Here is a 24,520-nt window from a genome sequence, read left to right as displayed (position 1 = left end):
TTGGAATGCGTGTCACGTGGCATTCAGATTCAGTGAATTATGTTGCTTAGTTCTCATTCGGTGTCCATCCTCTGTTACCTATTTTGTCACTAACTCCCTGCAGTGAAAATTTTATTCCTCTTCATGTGTTTTTCAGCTTTACCATGTCACCCATTTATATAATATGCATTCCTTTGTTCAGTTTCCAGTTCTTCATATATTTCTGGAGAACCAGTTTGTGAAAATATTTTGGCATTTAGCAAATGACATTTAACGGTTCATGATGGTGTCCTCTAAGAGGAAGGAGACGGTTTGATTGAGCAGATTCACTATGAGCTCATGCTGGTGGATGTGGGGAGCCATGCAGTTGGGTCGGATGGCATGGGTGTGTAATGAGCACCACTCCTCGGTTAGCAAGGCTACGAGGAGTTATTGTCTGCGAGGCAAGGCCCAGCGGAATGTCTCTGGTCACCTCATTACTGCCTCACCCCATTGTATGGACACTCAATCACCTCTCTGATATTTCATAGAATTCTCCTGAGGGTGGTGTTGTTGTTTTTCCGCTAATGTGAAGTGATTCCTGTAACTGGTATGACACCTCAAATTGATCAATCGTGTTATGATAAAAACATCTTTAGCGATGTAAGGCTATGACACACAACTAAAAGTATACAATAGTACAATTGAGCCCACTATGTTTCCAAATATCCTGTTATGTGCCCACTTTTGTCCTGAAGTTTGCCCTAGTATAAGTAATGATTTCCTTAAGAAATGGCTTGATTATATCTTGGAACAGATGGCAATCATGGAGGTACAAAGAGTTTGTTTACCATTTACCTCGAACTGTTACAACACATGATATGACGTATTTTAGTTTCTCATCACAGAAAGCAAAAGCATATGGGGCATCTTCTATAGGGGAACAGATGTGAACAACCTCAAAAATGGCTTAAAATCTCTATCTTATATTGGCACTTATGTTTAGGGAAAGAAAACAGTTTATAAAGATACAAGGAAGTTTCTTGTAAAGGCCCTCTGTTTGTAGATTGGCTGAGCTGCCTTGATCCCTTTCACTGCCCTTTAACAAAAGAACAAAAAACAATTGAATCAGCACTAGGTGAAGGTGATGGTAATTAATGCATGTTTTGATTATAAGATTTAGCAAAGAATCTATGTTATATGCTTTTATAAAATCCTTTCATTTATAATCTTTTAATTTTGTACTCTTATTATTTTAAGCCATATTAGTTAGTTTGTGTTTAGTAAAAATTGATTTTGAGTATAAGTAAACCACTTGTCGCTCTGTAACCACATGCACTGCCAACCATGGAGTTCCTGGCTTCAGCCAGGTGACTGCAGGTTTCAGTGAGTAATTTTTTTTTAATTTATTTATTATTTTTAATTCATTAATTACATTGTATTATGTGACACAGTTTCATAGGTACTTGGATTCTCCCCACCCCTCCCCAAACCCTCCCACCGTGGTGGACTCCTCCACCTTGCTGCATAACCACAGTTCAAGTTCAGCTGAGATTCCCCCACCGCAAGCATATACCAAACATAGAGTCCAGCATCTTATTGTCCAGTCAAGTCCAACGGCTTCCTAGGTACACCCTCTCTGGTCTGAAGACAGAGCCAGCAGAGTATCATCCCGATCAATTAAAAGCTCCAACATACCATCAGCAACTATTTACATCATTATGGAATTAATTGACATAGTAATGAGTAACCAATATGTTAAAAGCAAATGCGAGTTCTTAACCACCTTCTGTGACCACCTCATTGACATTTCAATTAGTAATGGTTTGTTAAAAATGTTTTCTTTAGGATTGTTTTTTGTATTCTCTTAACCATGAAGTAAAAATGAAACAGTTGGATATTGTGTAAAAGCTTGTGATGATTTGTGTATAAATAAAGAAGGCAGCTTTTCTGAGTTGTCCATTATGAGCATCATGTCATAGTGGTCCACATCTTCTTATTGTCTCACCGATCCATGCATCCTTTGCAAGCTCTCAGTCAGCCAGAGCTGGTCTCCGGCAGGTGGATATCTGTACAGTCACCCACTAGCTGTACTGATTTCTCCATGTAGGGAGGAAAACCTTATTTTAAGTAATATGTGGGTTGAAGACACAGTTCCTGGCAAAATTTTAAAAATAATTTAAATTGAAAAAATGCAGCATATGAATTATCAAAATGGGATTAGAAAATTATGTTACGAAGGAAAAAATTATAATCAGTGATTTAAGCTTTTCTTGTAAGTAGTCTAAATTAAAAACTATTCTGCTGAGAAGTAAGTCAGAGAAAAATACAAATACCAGGCTTTCTCTTATATGGGGTAACTAAGACAGGGTGAAAATTGTGTGGATGTCACATTATTTGCAATATTTTTATTCTTTCCCACATGAAAATACCAGAAAGAAATTATGCATATAGCACTCAGGACTATTGGTATTTTTTTTCCTGAATTTGGATGTTGGTTTGACTGTGATTTGATTAACAAACTCATTTATTTGCACCAAAAAATGGAACTTAAAGTGGAAGCTGAGGAAGCTTAATACTACACTTGAATCTCCAAAGTAGACAAAGAAAACCAATTAAATATTGGTGTGAAGATTGCTAGACTTGATATGAGAAGAGAAATGAATTATTTCCCAGTAGACAACTGCTCCCAATCGGCATTTTGAATTCCCTACTTGTGATATAAAGAAGCTTCGCTGTTAGAATCCAACATAGTTTACATAAAATTATTGCTATCCAACTGCAAGTCATATCACTTTATAAAGCCTCACTAGCTCGGCATAAACTTGATTATGTTATTCCCAAAAATCGCCAATGATAATCACTGCCATTAAAGGGAAAAATAAAGTTGAACACATGAATAGTATGTTTTTAGGTGCATGTATAGGAACTTTTTTAAAAAAAGCTTATTTTTCTTTGTTATGTACCATAAGCCAAGCAATGATTTAATGAATGTAATAGCAATTCTTGATTAAAGTACAGAATTAACCAAATATGTGTTCTTTGTTCCATAATAGACAGTGAAGTTTTCCACAAATAAACTATACTTCAAAGGAAACTAAATTTCAAACATTAAATATTTATCTATAAATAGTAAGAGAAAGTATCTCTCACAGGAAGAAATGATTCACTTTCTTACAAATAAAAATGCAAAACTGCGTTAGTACCAAATATCAAATGATTGGCAATAAAAATTCAGGATTGCTTTTACAGATGAAACAAGTTTATTGAGTTAACAAGGAAAATAACTCCATCATTAAAGTCATCAAAACAGATATTGTGGTATCATCATCCAGGTGGGAAAAGAAATATGTTGACTCAGGTGAATTTTGAGCCGAATTTTTTGCTAGCCTATTGGATGAAGAGAGTTTATGAGAATTGTAGGGTAGAAGTTAGGTCAGCAACACATTTTACAACAGTGCTATTTAGGATCATCTTCATCCAAGATACAGCTCAAAACAGGAGGTTCTAAGTGAAGAATGCCAAGGTTGCAGGTTCAGAGGATAGCAGTCTCCTTTGGTGTCCTCAGTAGTAGTAGCCAAAGCCAGAGCCATAGCCAGAACCATAGCCATAGCCACAGCCACAGAGGGAGCGTGAGCCATAGCCATAGCCAGAGCCATAGCCACAGCCCAGTCTGCGGATGCCACAGCCATAGTAGGAGCCATAGCCACAGCCCAGGCCTCCATAGCCATAGCCCAGGCCTCCATAGCCATAGCCCAGGCCTCCATAGCCATAGCCCAGGCCTCCATAGCCACAGCATCCATAGCCACGGCTGCCATAGTAGTTTCCGTAGTAGCCACACATGGTGTTGGGTGTTGAGGTTGTTCTTGAGTGGAGGAGCAGGAGGAGTGTAGGTGACTTGAGTCTGCACAATGCTGCTTGCAGGAGGCCTTTTATACATCCTAGTATGGGTGTGACCCAGTAGCAAATGCTCTTGTCATTGGTTCATTTTATGACTAACATAGTTAATTTGTTGTTTTTCAATCATGAGATAAATCCTCAGAGTTGTGAAGGAAACTTACTTTGTTTAGTCTCAGTTTGGAATCTCTATATTAATAGAGCACTTTAGTAAGAAGAGACACTCATGTAAAAGGCTGTTCCCCTAGGCTCCTTTCTTAAATAGTTGTTCATTGTAACCCTTTATAGCCATCTTTCACAAAGCAAAGTAAGCTGGTTTATTCATAATTATATTTATCCTTGGTCCCAAGTTTCCAACCCCCTCTTTTTGACATTTAACAAGAAAAACCTTCCAATTTCATAATGAAATGCCTTTTCTTCTTTTTCTATACTAGTGTTTTCTTGCAGCACCAGTTAATTTTGTATTACAAAGACCAAATATCTCTTTCCTCTCCATGGTGTCGATATAATCCACTAATTTAAAATTCAAGAGAAGCAGGTGTCATAATAAATTATCTACTTTCCCACTCTGCCAAGTAAATCAAATTTCCATTTATTTTTAACTTCTAATGAAAAATTAGAAAATAAAAGCTACATTAGGGGATCCCACTTCTGTTTTCTCCTTTCCAAATTATGCACTCAGCAATGAGTCTGCATTCATAACTCTTCATCTCTCATAGCATCATTTATTTGAGTTTATAATGGATTAGAGAACTTTTTCAAATATCCTTGGCTCTCTTTGTAATATGACATGTTAAGCTGTCTTGCATAACATGTAAAAGAATTAGTGTTACCATTCAAATCACTCTAATAATTAATTTTATCTAACACCCAAAGAAAACTAGAAATAGTTTCATATCAAAATGAGGAGACATATCTGTCTGTATTTGAATGCGTATAAGAAAGTAAAATCCACATAAGCACACATGTTTGATTTCCCAATGATTGTTCTTAATTAAAATGTTAATATTGTAATGTGGGCACCATTAGGTAGAGACCAAAATTCAGTGCTGAAATGACAGTGACAGGGGCTTGAAATGTTAGCCACCCTCTATATTTTATAGCCATTGCTTAATGTTCATCAGAATCATGATATATCTATTTCTCCACTTCATTTCTCTTAGTTGCCATTTCAAGTGTATCAAAACAAAACAGTTGCTAAAATATGCATGCTGTATTTATTTTGACAGTGTTACAGATAAACAATGCTTATCAACTCATCAATTATTAAATGCCTGAAAATGTTAGTGCTGGGACAGACAAATGCCAGAAGAGGGTAGTAGGGAGTCCACTATTTCAGCCTCTGTGGTTCTAAGGCAGGAATTCCAGTACTTGTTGCAGGCATTTCAAGGAGCATTGTAACCACTGTGACTGGGAATCACTCCAGAACTAAATCTCTTGATACATGCCATGACTTTATGTGGGTGATCAGAAGGACACATTCAATTATTCATCCCTGCTTCATGTATCCCACAAATTCTTTCCATGTGTGTTTCATGTTTTGCTCATTTTCTAATGCTCATGACTTCTTGTGAAATTTCTTTCATTCATTATCTGCTATATTTAGATATTAATAACAAGAGTCTGTAGCATACTTTGTCAAATTGCCAAATTTAAAAAGAATGATGACCTCAACTCGTTATAAAATAGATAATCAGTGAAGCAAATAATTTTTATTAAAACAAAGAAAATGATTAAAATATCAGATTATTGTTTCTTTAGATTGTTTTGACATCATCAATTTGTGTAAGACTGAGTATAAGCAAACAATTAAGAAAAAAGAGAAACAAACTATAATTAACCTGTTTTGTTCTTTTTTTAAGATTTATTATTTTTTACTGGAAAGGTAGATATTCAGAGAGGAAAGACAGAGAGGAAGATTTTCCGTCCGAAGGTTAACTCTTCAAGCAGTAGCAAAGGCTGGAGCTGAGCCGGTTCAAAGCCAGGAGCCAGGAGCCTCTTCTGGGTCTCCCACGTGGTTGCAGGGTCCCTTGCCTTTGTGTCATCCTTTATTGCTTTCCCAGGCCACAAACAGAGCTGGATGGGAAGCAGGGCATCAGGATTAGAACCAGCGCCCATATGGGATCCTGGCGTGTTCAAGGCGAGGACTTTAGTCGCTAGGCCACGGTAATGGTCTTATACCTGTTTTCTTCTTTTTAGTGTGTGCTTGTGCTTGACTTAAAAGGACTATTGATTCAGCGTAGGGGTGTGTGTGTGTGTGTGTGTGTGTGTGTGGCGCAACACAATGCTCCTAATAGCAACATTAACTAGATTTCAGTCTCCTTAGTATTTTCTTGAAGGTATTAAATTATTCCTATCCATGAATTTCATTATTTTTCTAAATTAAAATATCTTATAAAAATCATTTTCTAGATGTATTATTATGAATGTATTTAATTATCAATAATGTGCCTTGATTAGAAACAAAATATGCCAATTATGAAAGCTTTGAGACAATCTCCATCTCTCCCCTGAGCTTTAGGGCAAAGCTTCCTCCATGCCGCCCTCTGGGACTGTTCCTGCAGAATCACTAAAACCTATCTCAGCAAACCTGCTGCTTTAGTCTTGATTCTACCCAAACTTCACACAATGCGCTTTTTCACCTAAATTCTCTTTCATTCCTAAAAAAATTCCCCCAAATTAGGTGTATTCTGCTACAGATATTTGATCGAATTTCAGTCTCGCCAGATGTTCCTCCAGGTTTCCTTTCTTTGTGTCTTTCCAATGGATTTAATTTCCTTTTGATTCTCAACTGTGAAAGTGCAATTGTTTCCCCCGTCTATATTCTAGACTCTGTTTAAACACTGTGTAGATTGGTCACTTTGATGACAATACCTTTCCAATCTTTCTCACTTTGCATTTCCAAGAACATTATTACATATGATAGGATTAACAGAACTCAAAATCTACATATTTTATTTCCTCCTTCTTTCAAATACAGCTCTTTTTTTTCCTCTACCAGGGTCCAATTCACAATACATTTGATTTTGTGCTTTCCTCGTGTCCTCTAAGAGTGACAATCCTGCAGTCTTCCCTTGAACCACATGACTTTGAATCTTTTCCATAATGTTTTCTAATTTGTTACTTAGTCTCAAGTTTTCTCACACTACAATCAGGATTACATATTTTTGGAAAAAAATATATACACAAAATGGAGGCTAATAAATGAAAAGAGGAAGATTTGCATGTCTATGGCACTGTTTTAGGTGCTCTGTGGAGTTAAATAAGAAAATTTAAATAAAATAATACATTCTCAAGGAACCAGAATACAGAAATGAACCAAAGACCATGTTCTCATGACTTATCTACCCATTTACCTGAATTTATGATGAAAAATCATATGTTAAGTGCTCCCACAAAAATAGCAAAGATGATTGCTTAAGCTGCTTTTGCCACTTCTTCAAAAACAAAATAATTCCAATGTTGTGGAAATAAGATAACTTCCTAATTCCTAATATGAAGAACATAGAGCATTGAAATTGTGATGGACAGACTCTGAAAGCCCCACTGTTGCCTCCCCAGATGCTGTTCTTGTCCATCTGTAAGCAGCTTTCTGTGAGGGTGCGTGAGATCTGTGGCTTGTTTTTCAGCAACAAAATAGACAGGTATATGGATTATGTAAAAGTCTCTTGCTGGGGTAACCTTCCTCAACTGGCTTTGAGAAAACAAGTTGCATTTCATAGGAATACACTTAGCCAAAAATTTTGTGCTGAAATGACCTCAAGGAGAAAGCTCACATGGAAGTCCAGTCAACAGCCAGGAAGAAATGTATTCCTGCAGTCCCATATATGCAATGCACTGAATTCTGCCTGCCATGAGTATGCCACTGGATCCCTATCTGCCAAAGCCTCATATAGAACTCACATTCCACTCAACATATTGCATGAAATACAAATAAGAAAATCAAGCTTCTTATGGGTTTTATGAAATAGTTTACAATGTATTACCAGCTCATGGTAAATCAAATTTTAAATCTATTTCATAGGATACACCTCCATTAAAAAATTGTACCTTTAGGGCCCGGCGGCGTGGCCTAGCGGCTAGAGTCCTCGCCTTGGAAGCCCCGGGATCCCATATGGGCGCCGGTTCTGATCCCAGCAGCTCCACTTCCCATCCAGCTCCCTGCTTGTGGCCTGGGAAAGCAGTCGGGGACAGCCCAATGCATTGGGACCCTGCACCCGTGTGGGAGACCTGGAAGAGGTTCCTGGTTCCCGGCATCGGATCGGCGCGCACCGGCTCGTTGCGGCTCACTTGGGGAGTGAATCATCGGATGGAAGATCTTCCTCTCTGTCTCTCCTCCTCTCTGTATATCTGACTTTGTGATAAAATAAATAAATCTTTAAAAAAAAATTGTACCTTTAAAATGGAAGATTAAATATGTGAACTACACTAACTTTGAGATATATGAACATGAAAGTTTGCAAGAGTAAATTTTATCCATCAGCTTGCACCATGTACCAATAAATGTTTAAGCCAACTATAAATATTATTAATCTGGTGTTGAGAGTTATCTAATGTAATATGTGCTGATTGTTCATTGCAGTGAGGGACAATGAGATTTATTAAAACTAAATTGCACTTATCAGAAAATAACATTTGAATTGGTAAAGAAACCGACCAAGAAGCAGTAAAGGAAAATATCCACCAAAGAACGTAACAATTCTCTGTCTTACATGGTGAAACACAAAACTGAAATCAATGATTCACAGAAAAGGCTAAGGTTGCTGTGGTAGATTAAATAAGTTTATTATATCAACAAGGAAAATAGTTAACAAAACTGATGTAGGAAGTTACTGTGGTATCATCATCCTGGCGGATGGAGAGCTATGAGGTCTTCATTAACTCCATCTTATCCCACTTCGTGGAGAAAACTAAATATTAGATTTTACGTCAACAACAGACATGTTGTACTTCCAAAGCACGATCATCATTCAAAGATGAAGTACAGAAAATGGGGAGCTCAGAACTAGAGAATATCACAGGTGTAGAAGGCAGCAGTCTCCCTTGGCATCCTCAGTAGTAGTAACCAAAGCCAGAGCCATAGCCAGAGCCATAGCCATAGCCACAGCCACAGAGGGAGCGTGAGCCATAGCCATAGCCAGAGCCATAGCCACAGCCCAGTCTGCGGATGCCACAGCCATAGTAGGAGCCATAGCCACAGCCCAGGCCTCCATAGCCATAGCCCAGGCCTCCATAGCCATAGCCCAGGCCTCCATAGCCACAGCATCCATAGCCACGGCCGCCATAGTAGTTTCCGTAGTAGCCACACATGGTGTTGGGTGTTGAGATTGTCCTTGGGTGGAGGAGCAGGAGGAGGAGGAGTGTAGGTGACTTGAGTCTGCACAATGCTGCTTGCAGGAGTCCTTTTATAGGTCCTCATTGTGGGTGTGACCCAGCAGCAAATGCTCCTGTCATTGGCTCATTTTGTGAGTAATTTGGTTAATTTGTTATTTCTCAGTCATGAGGAATATTTCTTTTTGCTGAATCCCTCGGCCTGGAATCTATCCAGTTAAGGATGTAATTCTTCTTTTATATTTTATTTATGTGCTGGAAGGCAGAGAGAGTGATCTTACATTTCCTGGTTCAGTTGTCAATCACCTACAACACTCAGGGTTGTACCCTCCCAAGATGAGGAATCTGAAAATCTGGACCTCTGATTCCGGTGTAACCATCAGTACTGCCTCTCTACTTGAGCAGTAGCTGAAAGCTGGTTCTCAAGGAGAGTCGAGACGCTAACCCAGGCACTTTTCTGTGGGGTATGGGGTCCTAACTGGTATCGTATCCATCAGGAAAATACCTGCCCCAGGGATTCATTTTTATCCAAGTTTTCAGAATATTCACATACTCACAGTCACAACAAAAATTACTATTATCCTCAATAATTTTACTGAGGGTGTGTATGTTTGAATGCTTCTATGTGTGTATATGCATGTTTGTGTGAGAGATATATTTCACATGAACAATAATTCTCATTTGTCTGATAAGCTTTTCTTCTGTTGTAAGGCAAAATAATTATTTTTCTTCCTATATTCAGTTATGTTTTTACACTGAACATGATGTTGATAACAATCAGATATAAACTCAAAAAACAAGGTAAGTGAAATTTTACTTTACTTTTTATATCAATGAGTCTAATTATAATTCTCATTTGGTTTCAACTTGTAATGAAGAACAGCAAATACATTTTATATTGCAGAATCTGATGTCTCTGTTCCATTTTCCCAAATTGTATATATAACAAGGTTAGTATTCTTAAGAAATCATGGAATATCTACCTGTGCTCACTAACGAACTGGAGGGTCTGCCAGGTAATGTGGTGGATTAAACCACCTTCTGGAACACCAGCATCCTAGGTGGACACTGGTTCAAAACCTGGTTGTCTGCTTTCAATCCAGATCCCGATAATGTGCAGAGGACAACTCCGCTGCTTGTGTCCCTGCACCCACAGCGTACACCTGGGAGAAGCTCTGGGCTTCTGACTTTCGGCTTGCCCAAATCCAGCTTCTGCAATCCAGCCTCTAAGTGAATAGCAGACACAAGGACTCTCTGTCCCTCCGTCTTCTGCAATCCTTGCCCTTCACATAAACTAAAATAAACCTAAAAAAAATAAAAGGAAAACAGAATTCTTTCTCTCTTATAACATCAGTACCTTCTGTTACCTGGCATACTTGATTTTGTTGTATATTAATTGAAACAGTCCTGTCATCACTGAAGTCAGTGTGAAAACTGAGCCTGGTGTCTAGCTGAAGTGGGAGTAGCTTCACACTGTATCTCTGTCAATTTAAAAAGGTGTGGGATGCCACAATATCCAACACATTCACACATAGATTTCTGTTATCCCAACCAGAATTTTTTGGAAAACACTTTTTTATGTTAGTGTTTTCCACTATGGTACCTCCACAGGCTGTGTTCGAATTTGAGGCTGGATTACACTAAGATACATTGGGTTTGAAGATTAGACATCCTTTCTGTTTAATTTATCTATCCTTTGAAAGGAAAATGTTTATTTTTAAATTACCTAATTCATTATACATTGTGACCATTACAAATGAATAATAGCAATATAGTACCTTAACACAGAAGAAAAACACTTGATTCAAATGATGACATTAATTCATTTGATATTTATTGTTATTTCATGTACTTCAAATGATCTTACCATATGTGGCTCTGGACAGGGGCAGTTTTCTATTTTTTTAAAAAGATTTATTTTTTATTGGAAAGTCAGTTATACAGGGAGGAGGAGAGAGATAAAGATCTTTTACCCGATGATTCACTCCCCAAGCGGCTACAATGGCTGGAGCTGAGTCAATCCGAAGCCAGGAGCCAGGAGCTTCCTCCGGGTCTCCCACAGGGTGCAGTGTCCCAATCCTTTGGGCCATCCTTGACTGCATTCCCAGGCTACAAGCAGGGAGCTGAATGGGAAGCCGGGCCCCAGGATTAGAACCAGCAACCATATGGAATCCTGGTACGTTCAAGGCGAGGACCTTAACCAATATGTTATCACGCCGGGTCCAAGTGCAGTTTTCTAAATCCAGTGAATTATTAAGACAATTCATGTACTACCTGTTGGACTTACATAGCAAGGGGAGACATTTTCATTGTATCTTGTTTAATTTTCCCACAAAGAAAATAGTAATGACCTTGGACTGTCACTTAATAATGTCAATCAAAGTACAAATTAAATCTTTAATAAAAGCTAAAAAGAAGGAAAAAGGATTATGCTTTACCAAAACAATTTAAGTCCTTAAAGTGTCACCAGAATGTCACAAACCTGAGTTGCTTCACCCAATCAAAAATCACAACTAATCTTACCTTGATTCTGATTGAAAAAGATTGATATTGATTTAAAAATACTTAATGCATTGTTTTGTGACTGATATTCAGTATGTTGTTATTTTTGACAGCATTTTTTCCAATGACTAGATCTTTAAAACTTTGGAATACTTTTTCATCTATAATTACTTCCATCTATAATTAATGGGTTGTGTTACTCTATCTAATCACAGCAGTGAAATCTGTTTACCACCTCATATTTATTTTCTTGTTAACAATTCCCAAGTGTATTCTGAATGTATTAATAACCAAGTATATTCCATAATTTAAAATATTTTACTTTTGCAACACTCTGAAGAAATCCACTTTGGTTTATTCAGCATTACTTAAAAAATCAAGTGCCTTTTTTGTGCTAGCATCCTAATACCACCATTCCTCTCCAATACCTGTGATCATTGGTCTCTACCCCGCCATTTTACTGACACTGCTCTTGCAGGAATTATAGACACCCCATTCTTGCCAGTTCCATTGAGCTCAACCATCTTCCTTGTTCCCAGAGTCACCGAAATCTTTTTTGCTCCTGAAAGATTCTCCGACACTTATTCCATCCTACCAGAGAAAATCCATTGAGCTGTGTTCTTGCCAGTTATTCCTTCTAAGCATCTTCCTTTATCTCTCTTTAGCCTGTCTCCCAAATGCAAAAGTACTCAAAGCCTACCCTCTATCTAACCCATTTAAATGTGTGATGTTGGTTACATGGTTTTCCAATCTCTACTTATGTTTCTAGTTTCAATACATATTACCAGACTATTTGTAAAATATATCACTTGCCATCACCTACTGTTAGCATCTTTTATAATCACAGTATAGTAAGCAACACAAGAAATTAACTTTCCAAATGTTTCACTCAATATTTCGCCATTCTTGCTATCAGATTCCTTTATTTTCTGTCCCAGGCTCTGATATCGCATTTCATTACTCCGCCTATTTAGATGACTCCAGTTGGTGACAATTTCATGGGCTAGAAAATTTCAGATTAGATATTTTTGAGTATATCTATCAATATGGATTTTTGTGAAGTTTTGCCATAACTAGACTTAAGTAGTACTTATTGGGCAAGAGTATAAGCACTAATGTGATCATCTCAAAAGTTTTTCACATCAGGGGGCACATTCTAGGAATAAAGTGTTTAGGGTATCTGGAATAATTAAAGACAGACTGAAGATAATCCTTTCATCTTCTACACATTGAGGATCAACAAGTTAAATATTAGATTTTCTACCATAGCCAGGATTACATACAAAATCATAGATGCATGCATGCAGATTCAAAGTGTAAATCAATGAGAATAACATTAGTCCTAAAAAATGGTAAAACATTTTATTGCCCAATATTTTATGAGGAAATTTTGTCACTGTCTTTTTTTTATTTCCAACATTTTCATACATCTTCATATTCCTGAAGCAATAATCTTACTCCTCAGGCTTGTTTAGTAAAGCTAGAAATTCAATAGAGAGAGACAGAGAGAGAGATGCCAGGGTTGCATGTCATAATAGCTGGTAGCAGAGATTAATTTTAGCATTGGTAATAAACATGCCTCCAAAATTGAAGAACAATCTCTCATGAAAGGTATATGTTTCATTATAATCATGTTAACAGATAGGAAAATTGCTTCAGGTTTGTGGTTTTTAGAGAATTCTCAAACTGGTTTTAGAGCCAAAAATAGATTAGGACACAATTCCAACTTGTGATTGATTTTGTCTCCTTCGCATGTCACCCGACTGTCTAGAAAGCTGTGGGCATCTATGAGACCAACAGACTCCTGCCTTGCTGCAGAGACAAGCTGTCCTTTCCGGCACGAAGCCCTCTGGCATGGTGACTTGTTGTAGTGATGGATGTCTAGAACGTGGCTCTGGATGTTATGTGATGGTTACAGATTGGCCTAGTCTCTGGCTTCTACGAAGTTCTAAAATCCTGAATGCTTTTTAGTTCATGTTGTTATGCAAATATCCTTCTCTAGATAAATAGATGATAGATAGATATATATATAGATAGATAGATAGATATCAAGCATAGCAATATTGTCTGTTTAAATAAAAACAGCCAGTCTCAACCCATAAGGCTCACAATGCCTCAGAAGTCTGTGATCAATTATCTAGAGCCTACAACAAGTTAGACAAGAAGAACAGCATACCGCCTTTGATATTGTGTTTCTGGTGACCGATTAAATACAAATAACAATTTACATAACAAAATGTCCATTTTTTTATTAAAAGGATATTTTTGGAACATATATATACATATATATGCATATTTATCTATGTTAGTTTTCTAGATTACTTGTGATGATATGTGCTTGTGTGCACATACCTGAGGTTACTGAGCCCTTAGTCATTTATAGTTGGTGATGCAATATGTTAGGCTTGAAAACTATATCAAAAAAGAACATGTATATTGCTGTAAATCTGTTTGCATGAGCAGATAAAAGTGTTGATGATAAGCTGCCGTGATGTTTGCTAAACTTGTAGACATAAATCATATTCCTTTCTCATTATTTTGTCTACATTTCCTTCTTTTTTGATACCTAGTATTTGACTTTGTGGCTCTGGGCAGATGTAAATGTTTTAAATAAATCACACATAATCACTATATATTTTTTTAATTAATATATTTTTTAATTCAGTGACAAATATGCTAGATCAAATTCATCTTATGCATGGTGGCTGCATGACAGATACAATGCCTATCACCCCAAAGTTACGAAGAGGCTCCAGAATTTACACCTGTTCCAGTAAATTGTCCACAGTGATTGACACATGCTTGCTCCAAGATCAAAGACTCTTATTATTCATATAAAAATTTGCCTATATAGTTCAAATTTTTGTAAACACAAGTTTGGCCCAAAATGTATGCTGAGAAGTACAATCCTGTTACTGTTAACCTGGTTGATATTCAGATGAGCCATCACAGTAACTTTTCTATATTCACTTTATTTATTATTTCAAATGTTCGTATCAGCAGTGATAGGACATAAAGGAAAATAGCAATCTTTTAGTGACAAGATTAGAAGTTCAAATATTCTGCTAGAGAATTCACAAAAGAAATTGCTTTCTGAATAGAAACCAAATGATTGGATAAAATAAATTCTGTTTTTAAATAAGGATTTATTTATTTTTATTGAAAAGGCAGATTTACAGAGAGAAGATACAGAGAGGAAAGACCTTTGGTCCTCTGCTTCACTGTCCAAGTGACCACAACGGGCTGGAGCTGAGTCAATCCAAAGCCAAGATCCAGGAACTTCTTCCAGGACTCCTACATGGGTGCACAGTCCAAAGGCTTTGGGCCTTTCTCTTCTGCTTTTCCAGGCCACAGGTAGGGAGCTGCATGGAAAGTGGAGGAGTCAGAACACAGACTGGTGGTCACATGGGATCCCGGTGCTTCCAAGGCAAGAATACACTCACTAAGCCAATGTGTCGGGCTTCAGGCTAAAATACTTCACTCATCCTGACATGAATGACTTCTGAAAACAACCAGAGAATAATACGGAGTCATTTCTTTTACTCCGTAAGACATCATATAAGGAAGACTCTGTCACCGAAACATTTCTAAATTTGAAATAGCATTTTAAAAGGAAGATAGAGAAACTGAAGGAAAAAAAATTTAGAGCAGGTTTGTCATTATGTATGCCACAGTGATCCAGACTATGGAGAGACAAGTTAACGTGCGAGTCAACGTGCAAACCGCAAAGAGGCTGTAAATGTTGACTGCGGGAGTCGTGAGACTCAGAAAAGTGTCCAGCAGATCCCAGGCCCTTATTTGTTATATTTAAAAATATTTAAAAATTAAGGATTTTTGGAAGCTCTCCTAGTGTTCTAAATCAACTAAAAAAATATTTATGTTACTAACCTATCGTAAACACACAGCAAATGCAGAAATATCCATCCAAGAGCTCCTGTTAAATCTAGATTCATATTTTATTCTTATCATTTATATCACAGTGTGTTCCATTCATCACTCTTCCTCCAACAGAGTGTGAGAGAAGGTGTAACAGACTTAGAAGATCTTACTACACACTCATCCAGGTAGTGAGCTACATAGTTTGTCTCATATCTGGCTTGCCATCAGCTTATTTCCTGCCTGTGCTCTGTTGGTTAAAGTCCAAGTAATTTTGGCCAAATGGAATTTGTCTTCCAATATTAAGCTCCAACCTGTGGTGCCAGGGACCTACTCAAGACACAAAACTTTGCTAGTCTCAGCTCTCTTACCCTCCTCATCAGTCCAGATCATGCCATGCATCTTGTGACAGATATGGCAAATCAAGAAACCTAAACTCTACTGCCCAGGCCAGTAACCTCTGGAAAAGCAGCAATATCTTTACAATACAACAGGTAATTATTTCTGCCAGAATAGTAGCTCAAGTATTTCTCATAAGACAGGAAGTGAAAACCACAGATATACACTAAAATAATGTAGACTTTGCTAATGAGCTGCCAAGAGGGAGTTGGTTGCTTAAGAAAGCAACCACCTAAATCATGGATAGAAAAAAAAAAAAAAACAGGGAAAAAACCAGGTAAGATCTCTGAGGTGTAGAGAAAATTGCAAAGAATGGCCTCAAAAAACTATCCATGTTAACAGCCCAAACATATTTAATAATTTTTGCAAAGAAAAAAGAATCCACAAAGAAAAAAATCACATATATTTAGTGTGTAATGAGGTGCTTTGGTATGTACATGTATTGTCAAATGATCATCACAGGAAAGTTCATCTATGTATCCTTCACCTCTGGGACGTATGAGTGTGTTTCATCAACCTTCTAAAAATTCTAACACACTAAGTACCACTGCAGATTCACTTGCTAACTCTGGTTTATGGAACATGATCACTTAAGTTGTATCTTTTAATTATTCTATCAATTTGCTCATTCTTATTTTCAGTTTATACTTCAAGATTGCACCTTCTGAATTATATTGCTATGTTTTCAAGTTGCACAACTCTGTATTCTGTTTTCGCTATTCTACTATTGAGAACATTAAGTAAATTTTTAAATTTCTGATAGTGTGTGTTTAAGTTCTGTGATTTTATTTGGTTCCTTCATAATATCTCCTTTTCATTCAGATTTTAAATGTTTTAAGTGTTTCAAGAAAATATGATGTAGAAATTTTTATTATCCCTTGAAGATCCCTGTCAGATAAGTCAATATCTGACTTTTTGTTTTAATGTCATTTGATTATCTTTTTCATAATTTGAGTGATTTTCTTAGTTTTTCATGTGATGATCTTTTTATTATTATGTTGGAATCTTTTTTATTATTAGGACATTTCCAGTTCAATGCAATAATTTATTTACAATACACACTGATTATGCTGAACAATTAACTCTATTTTTGTGTGTTATGTTCCCAAAGTCTGATTAATTTTCCAGCTGTTTACAGTTCTCTTTTGCCTTGGTCTGTGTAGTTTAATTGGACAAACTGGTTCATTAGGGTGTTTTCTAAGAGATTTAAAAGGTGTGTGTATATTCCAGGCATTCAATATCACTGCTGGTAAAGTGGTTTTATAGTAAGTTCCTGAACAGGTGGCATTTACTGCGTGAGTTTTCTATGTATCAAAGGAAACGTTCAGACCTGCAGCTACAAATAAGTACATTGGACAAAGAAATAAATAATTTCAAATGTAAGTATTTTTCAAAATTGTATAAATAAGAAATCAATTTGAATTAAAATATGAAGAAAATGCAAACTGCCAGGTATGTGAAAAATTGCAAATCCAAATGATTAGAGAGGTATCCCAAATTATGTTAGAAAATAAATTTATTTTAGAATCAATAAAACAAGCCTTTTAGATAAACATCAAATAAAAAAAGAGTTCTTATTAAATAAACATAAATATTAGAATCTATGATATATAAACAAATAAATAATAAAGTTGGTTATTACTTTGGCCAAATCATTGCATTTGGTAAGTTTCTGTTAAAATGGTCAAGAATGAGAATGTACTTACAAATTACACATGCATTTCGTTATGTTTTTACAAAAAGGAAAATATATATAAGGAAATATTATGAAGTATAATATCTCAATAAATATTTTGAAAGGGATGAAATAGAACGTTTATTTGGAGACAGACCTAAGATGGGTTAGTTGACTAATTTGTTCTGACCTCCTTCCTCCGTTATGGTACCAGATGTCCTCTGCAGACCTCAATGGATTGCCATATCTCCCATGTGCATCTGTGTATACCATCCACTGCTCTGACCAAGCCACTGAGGAGGACCAGCTCTAACACATGCACTCCACAGTTAGATCACATATCCCCCAATTCTCCCGATAGTTGAAATTCTGAGTCCAGTGATTCGGTTGAGGGGATTCCTTAAAGAAACCTTGTCTGAAGTGATCTTAGTCCTGATTCTTGTGTGTGCTTACCAGTAAGGGGTCTGGCTCTGTCTATCAACCAAATCAGCCCATACATACACTGGCAGCTTTAATTGCTGGATCAATTCTGTCTCCAGCCCTGTCTGTTATGTAAACCAATGGATGCTGTGGCCCAACCCAACCCTACCCACCACACACTCAGACCTCCTGTACACCAGAAGGAGTGGTAGCCTTGTTGGAGCAATCCCCCAGTTACCTCCTCTAGGTCAACCCTCCAGCCCTGGTTACAACACTTGCCAGTTTGTGCAGCAAACTGGTCCAGTCTTTTCCACATCCTATTCAGCTCTCATACATGGCAATGGGTGTTGAAGACTAACTCAATCCAACCAACCCTACTATCTAGCACACATTCATGCCAATGGGTGTCACCACCTGTCTAACCAGGCCCACCCCTAGCCCGGGTTCCCATACTCATCAACGGCAGTCGCAACCCATTAGAGAGGTTCCCAGTTTCCCTGCTGGGTGAATTCCCAGTCTTAGTTCTTACATTCTCTGAGTCGTTCCACACACTAGCTTGACAGGACTTGCCAGCAGTCACAACACTTGCCAGCTGATGCTGAGGCAAAGCCCAATCATCCTGCACTTACTCTGGCTCTCACATCTAGCAGTAGATAGAGCTGGTTAGCCCAGTCTGGCTCTCCTCCAAAGGACAGGCATCACAGGACTCTCAATGACTGAAAGACTCTCAAAAGGCCCTAGTCCTAAGACTTTGGCAATTCAAATATCTATATAAGTTTGAGGATCAAAAGAAAAAGAAGATGAAACTGTCATTTACAAAATAAGCAATAGTCCTGTGATGACTGCCCTTAGAAATAGTACCAAAACTGATGCAAAATTAGTTGGAGGAAATAAATCCCAAACATAAATGACCATTTTTAACTTTCATGCAAACTGATGACACATAACAATAGCATTGGATAGCAAATTACAGACAAAAAAGGCAAAGACTACTTTTCAGATTAATGAAATTTATTAGGACAACAGAGAAACAAGCTCCATCAAGAAATCATCAAGGCACCTGTCAGGACAGATGACCCAGATGAAGGAGAATGATGTTGTTCCAGATGAATTTTCACCCTGCTTCATTTCACGAAGAAAAGCACTGGGAACTGCAAGTAACATTGTAACCTAAGAACATATTACATTGGACTTCAGAGGCAGTATCAGACTTGTCATTCAAGAATGAAGCCCAACTTATTTTCTGTCAGTGTTAGAGATGTGGGACATCAGCGTTTTCCTTGGCATCCTCAGTAGTAGTAACCAAAGCCAGAGCCATAGCCAGAACCATAGCCATAGCCACAGCCACAGAGGGAGCGTGAGCCATAGCCATAGCCAGAGCCATAGCCACAGCCCAGTCTGCGGATGCCACAGCCATAGTAGGAGCCATAGCCCCAGCCCAGGCCTCCATAGCCATAGCCCAGGCCTCCATAGCCACAGCATCCATAGCCACGGCCGCCATAGTAGTTTCCGTAGTAGCCACACATGGTGTTGGTGTTGAGATTGTCCTTGGGTGGAGGAGCAGGAGGAGGAGGAGTGTAGGTGACTTGAGTCTGCACAATGCTGCTTGCAGGAGGCCTTTTATATCCCTTTCAGTAGGGTGTGACCCACAAACAAATCAGGAACAATGTAAGGAATTTTTGAATCTTCATTTTAAAACCTGATCTTGCAGGCACTGAGGACATTCCTTGGTGTTGAGTGTATTTAAAATATACATGGAACACACTAATAATCAGTTGTTTTGCCTTTAAAACCCTACACATATCACTTAACCAGTTTTCATACCGAGGCTTTATGGCAAGACATAACATTTTATTAAGCAAAGTCTAATATGTTGCAGAGAACCTATAACTTACCTTGTTCTGGCTGACATTTAACAGGCCAGAATGGTTTTCTTTAAATTTGAGCTTTTTCATCTATTTCCTGCTGTAATAAGTCCACTTAATTAATTTAGATTCTTCTCATTTTCACATGAGAAATATTTTATTACTAAACATGACAAGATATTGAGAAACATCTCTAGTGACTCAACTTCATGAGACTGGCAACAAAAACAAAATGTCTTGAAATTCTAGAATACCAGGCCAAAGAAACAACTGGACTTTTCTCCTTCAGTTACATCAGTATTTCTCTTACGACTCCATTTTCAAGATACCAAATATTTGTGAATTCAAATTTATATCCTGAATTCCTAACCAGATAGAGATCATATTTTTTTCACAGATTACCTCTAAAATAATTAAGACTTTTGGCCAGAAAAATTAATCTTTTGAAAACAAAAGTATAACAATAACAAAAAGCCATATTTCACACCTGGTACTAACAGTAAACATTCATAGTACAAAATTATCTGTTAAAATCAAATTCCTATATATTGAAAGTATTAATATCATCAAAATACTCATCATACTTAAAGCAATTTACAAGCTTATTGCAATCTCAAAATACCAAAGACATTTTTTTTTCTCATATCTAGAACATTTTTTTAAACTATTTTTCGGATTGACATCATTTCATAACAGCCACATCAGTCACAGCATGAATAACAACAGCAACAATGTCAACAACAAATTGTAGCACCTTGATTAAGTAATGTGCCACTGAGTAGGCAGCACATGCTTAACTAAAAGGAAACACAGAAGTCTCTTAGGAACTATGTTGCCATCGCATACTCCATGGGCACTTGATGAACTCCACTAGAGAAAAGAACTTATTTGGAAGCAAACAAACCAACATAAAAACATCAAAACATCTGAGACACAGCCAAAACAGCTAACAGACGCTCAAAAAAACAGTATAGATTGGACTATTAGAGTTACCCTTCCCATGTTGGCTTCCTTATATGAGAGAGAATATATGGTATTTATTCTTTTGTGATTGACTCATTTCGCTGAGCATAATGGTTTCTAGTTGGGACCACCTGGTTTTAAATAGAATAATATCGTTCTTCTTGACAGCTGAATAATATTCCATTGAGTAGATGTACCAGTTTTTTTAACCATTCTTCCTTAGACGCACATCTGGTTTGTTTCCATGTCATTGCTATGGTAGATTGTGCTGCTGTAAATATAGGATTACAGATTCCCTTCTCATATGCAGATTTTACTTCTGTTGGGTATATTCCTAAGAGCGGGATTGCTGGGTCATATGGCAGGTTTATTTGCAATTTTCCAAGCATTCTCCATATGGATTTCCACAATGATTGTACTAGCCTACACTCCCACCAGCAGTGAAGGAGGGTACCTTTCTCCCCACATCCACGCCAGCATGTGTTGTTTTTCGAATTCTGAATGTAGGCCAGTCTCACAGGAGTTAGGTGGTACCTCAAGGTGGTTTTCATTTGTATCTCTCTGATGGCTAGAGAGCCTGAGCATCTTTTCATATGTTTGTTAGCCATTTGAATCTGTTCTTTTGAGAAATGTCTGTTCATTTCCTTTGCCCATCTTGCTACAGGGTTTGTTTTTTCACTATCCCTGGGTTTCTGAAGCTCTTTGTAGATCCTAGATATTAGTCCCCTGTCACTTGTGTAGAATGCAAAAATTTTCTCCCATTCTGTTGGTTGCTTCTTCACTTTTTTAATTGTTTCCTTTGCTGTACAGAAACTTTCTAGTTTGATATAGTCCCATTTGTTCATTTTGGATTTGATCGCCGTTGCTTTAGGCGTCTTTTCTAAAAAGTCTTTCCCTGTTCCTGTATCTTGGAGTGTGCTTCCTATGTTTTCCTTTAGTAGTTTAATGGTTTCTGGGTGTAGGTTTAGGTCCTTGAGCCAATTAGAGCTGATTTTTATATAGTGCGATTTTTGTATAGAGATCATATTTATAGAATTTCCTCAATGAAAGAAACTTAAAAATAAATTAGAAAAATTCATGTTCTGTTTTATTAAATTAAAATCAAGTCCTACCAAGTTACTTACAAGCAAGTTGACATACAATGATTATTTTTACCCAAAAGGATCTGAGTGCGGACTCACTGATTTTCCTGGCTTTGTCATAGACTTTTCTGACTTAATATAACAAGAATGCAGCACTGAATTTCACCTGATAACTGAGAAGTTTTGTTTGTTTGTTATTGCTGTCATAGTACAAGAGAAGAAAAACACATTCTGCCATCTAAAGACATTTGTTCTGTGCTGATAAGACAAACATCATTTCCTACCCCAGTGGCATGCTGCCTGAGGCAGGGGAGAGGGAGAGTGAAATAGTTAATGCAAGGACATTTCAATTTTACGGAGAATTTGAATTTTGTTGATTTTATCTGTTATGGACAAGAATGGATATTTTCTCAAATTACTAGAACAAGACATAGGAAAACATTGCAACACACATTGATGTAGGTAAAAGCCATCTGCAATAAGACTCTAGAAGCAAAGGCAATAAAAGAGAAAAAGAGAAAAATGAGATTACATCAAGCTGAAATGCTTCTGCTCAGCAGGAGAATCCATAAACAGATGAAAATGCAGCCAACAGAATAGGATAACTGATTTTCTGAACTCTGTAACTAATATAGGCTTAATATCCAGGCTCTATAAGAATTTTGGGAGATTCAAGAACAATAAAACCAACAGTCCAATAAAGAAATGAACAAAAGCACATGATTAAAAAAAATTTCAAAGAATGAAATACAAATGCCCAACAGGTATATGAAAATAAAATGCTACAGGTCACTAGCCATCAGGGAACCATCATGAAATTTCATCCCAGCTCAGTTAGTTTTGCTATCATTAAATATCCAAAAATAGTATGCGTTGGTGTGGATGTGTAGAAAAGAACTATTTTGGAAGACCAGAGATTCCTATGTAGTCTAAAAATAGGTTTACCACATTTCTTGGCCATTCCACTCTGGAATTTACCTACACTGAAGTCAGCATATGGAAGAGTCATCAGTACTCAAATAATTATAACATGACAATTCACAAGAGTTATACTATGGAATTATTTCAGGTAACTAGATAAAGAAATGATGATTAGATTAAAATATGGTTTTATATATAAAAATTGATTGGCCATAAAAAAGAATGAAACCCTGTTTTTTGTAACAAAATTGATGCAGTTGGAAATCATTCTAATTACTGATACTGACCAGAACCAGAATAACAAATTCCATATATTTTCTCTGATTTGTGGCAGCTAATTTATAGAGGAATACATATATATATATACACATATATATGTGTATATATATATATGATTAGAATTGAAATCTTACAATTTGATAATTGTTAACAATGCATGACTATATTCATGTGCAAAAATGGTCTTTCTGCATTTTACCTGAAGCTCTCTCTTGAGAGGAGCATTTGAGATTATGACTATAACGCAAATTTAAAGCATGCTACTGCAAAAAGAAATGAAAAAGAAAAAGGAAAGAAAGGAAGGAGGGAAGTGCCACTGTATTCTTGGAACTGTGTCTATGAAATCCATGAACTCTGTTCTTTACACATTAGTATATAAAATACAATCAACAAGAAAATGTGCGTCTTGCCATCTAGTAGAGAGACTGAGTCAAGGCAATTTGCTATAATAGAAGAAAACACACACACATGTATAAAATTGCATCTTAATGACGTTATTTGATCTGCATGTTTAAAGAAAAAATATTGCATTTACCAAAGAAATATTGGATAGTTTTGTAGATCTTGTATTTTAAGTAAATCCCCAAATCATACAAAGGGACTTTCTCTTCCACAGATGAACTTGAAAGCCTGAATCAGCCAAAAGCAACTTGAACCAGCTGTAGTTGACATAGATTCTCTGATTTCATGTACGCTTCTGATGGGATTTAGACTTGAAGTCTGCATGTAAAGCATGTGATTTGATTTTGAAACTGTTGACGTAGCAGTAGAATAAACTCAACTATGTCAGCTTCACTATGCCTAATGAAATGAGACATTTATGAGCGCTTTTCTGGTGGTATTGTTTGTGGTTTATATGAAAATAAACCACATGCCCCTCCTCCTTCTAGGGAAGTATAAAAGACCGTCTGAAATGATGAAGTTCAAACTTAAACATCTTCCTTCCTCTTCTACATCAGAACCATCCACTCCTGACATGATCTATTACAGCAACTACTATGGGGGGCTTGGCTATGGTGGGCTTGGCTATGGCTATGGTTGTGGCTATCGTGGTTATGGAGGCTATGGATATGGCTGCTGCCGCCCATCTTGCTTTGGAAGATATTGGTCATATGGATTCTACTGAAAACGCTAGAGATCCTGAGGTTGTTAGATTGTCAACTTGCAAAGTATGGATTGTACCATAGGCCTTGTTCATCTTAAGCTGTTTCTTCTAAATTAAATAATAAACAAATATGCAAATGAATATATCTAGGCTATCATGAAAGAACTAAAGATATGCTCTTTATCTTATTCTGTTGTGCAAAATGACAGAAAAACAATCGTGTAAAATGCAACAAAAATGTCCTTTG

General features: G+C 37.0%; 2 protein-coding genes across 2 annotated transcripts; one reads left to right on the top strand and one right to left on the bottom strand.

Annotated features, from left to right (window-relative positions):
- Positions 1–3,522: 3,522 nt before the first annotated feature.
- Positions 3,523–19,186, bottom strand: LOC118758880 (keratin-associated protein 6-3-like). Its single transcript, XM_058661316.1, has 3 exons — positions 19,119–19,186; positions 9,069–9,187; positions 3,523–3,734 (listed from the first exon to the last, which is right to left on the bottom strand). Exons 1-3 carry the CDS (start codon positions 19,184–19,186, stop codon positions 3,523–3,525), a joined length of 399 nt encoding a protein of 132 aa, XP_058517299.1.
- Positions 19,187–24,144: 4,958 nt separating this feature from the next.
- Positions 24,145–24,294, top strand: LOC101536100 (keratin-associated protein 20-1-like). Its single transcript, XM_004588583.2, has one exon. The coding sequence runs from the start codon at positions 24,145–24,147 to the stop codon at positions 24,292–24,294; it is 150 nt and encodes a 49-aa protein (XP_004588640.2).
- The last annotated feature ends 226 nt before the right edge of the window (positions 24,295–24,520 follow it).

This window comes from Ochotona princeps, chromosome 3 (assembly GCF_030435755.1).
Source record: "Ochotona princeps isolate mOchPri1 chromosome 3, mOchPri1.hap1, whole genome shotgun sequence".
In the NCBI taxonomy this organism is placed as follows: Eukaryota; Metazoa; Chordata; class Mammalia; order Lagomorpha; family Ochotonidae; genus Ochotona; species Ochotona princeps.
Note: the sequence above shows the minus strand (reverse complement) of the source record. Positions and strands in the feature narration are given on the sequence as shown.

Bases quoted from the DNA above. Each gene is read 5' to 3' on its own strand.
- LOC118758880 (XM_058661316.1), bottom strand. From the start codon at position 19,186: ATGAAGCAGGGTGAAAATTCATCTGGAACAACATCATTCTCCTTCATC. The intron at 9,188-19,118 runs GTGCCTTGATGA...CCTCCACCCAAG, and splicing joins TGGGTCATCTGTCCTGACAG to GACAATCTCAACACCCAACA. The intron at 3,735-9,068 runs ATGGAGGCCTGG...ATGGAGGCCTGG, and splicing joins TGGAGGCCTGGGCTATGGCT to GCTATGGCTATGGAGGCCTG.
- LOC101536100 (XM_004588583.2), top strand. From the start codon at position 24,145: ATGATCTATTACAGCAACTACTATGGGGGGCTTGGCTATGGTGGGCTT.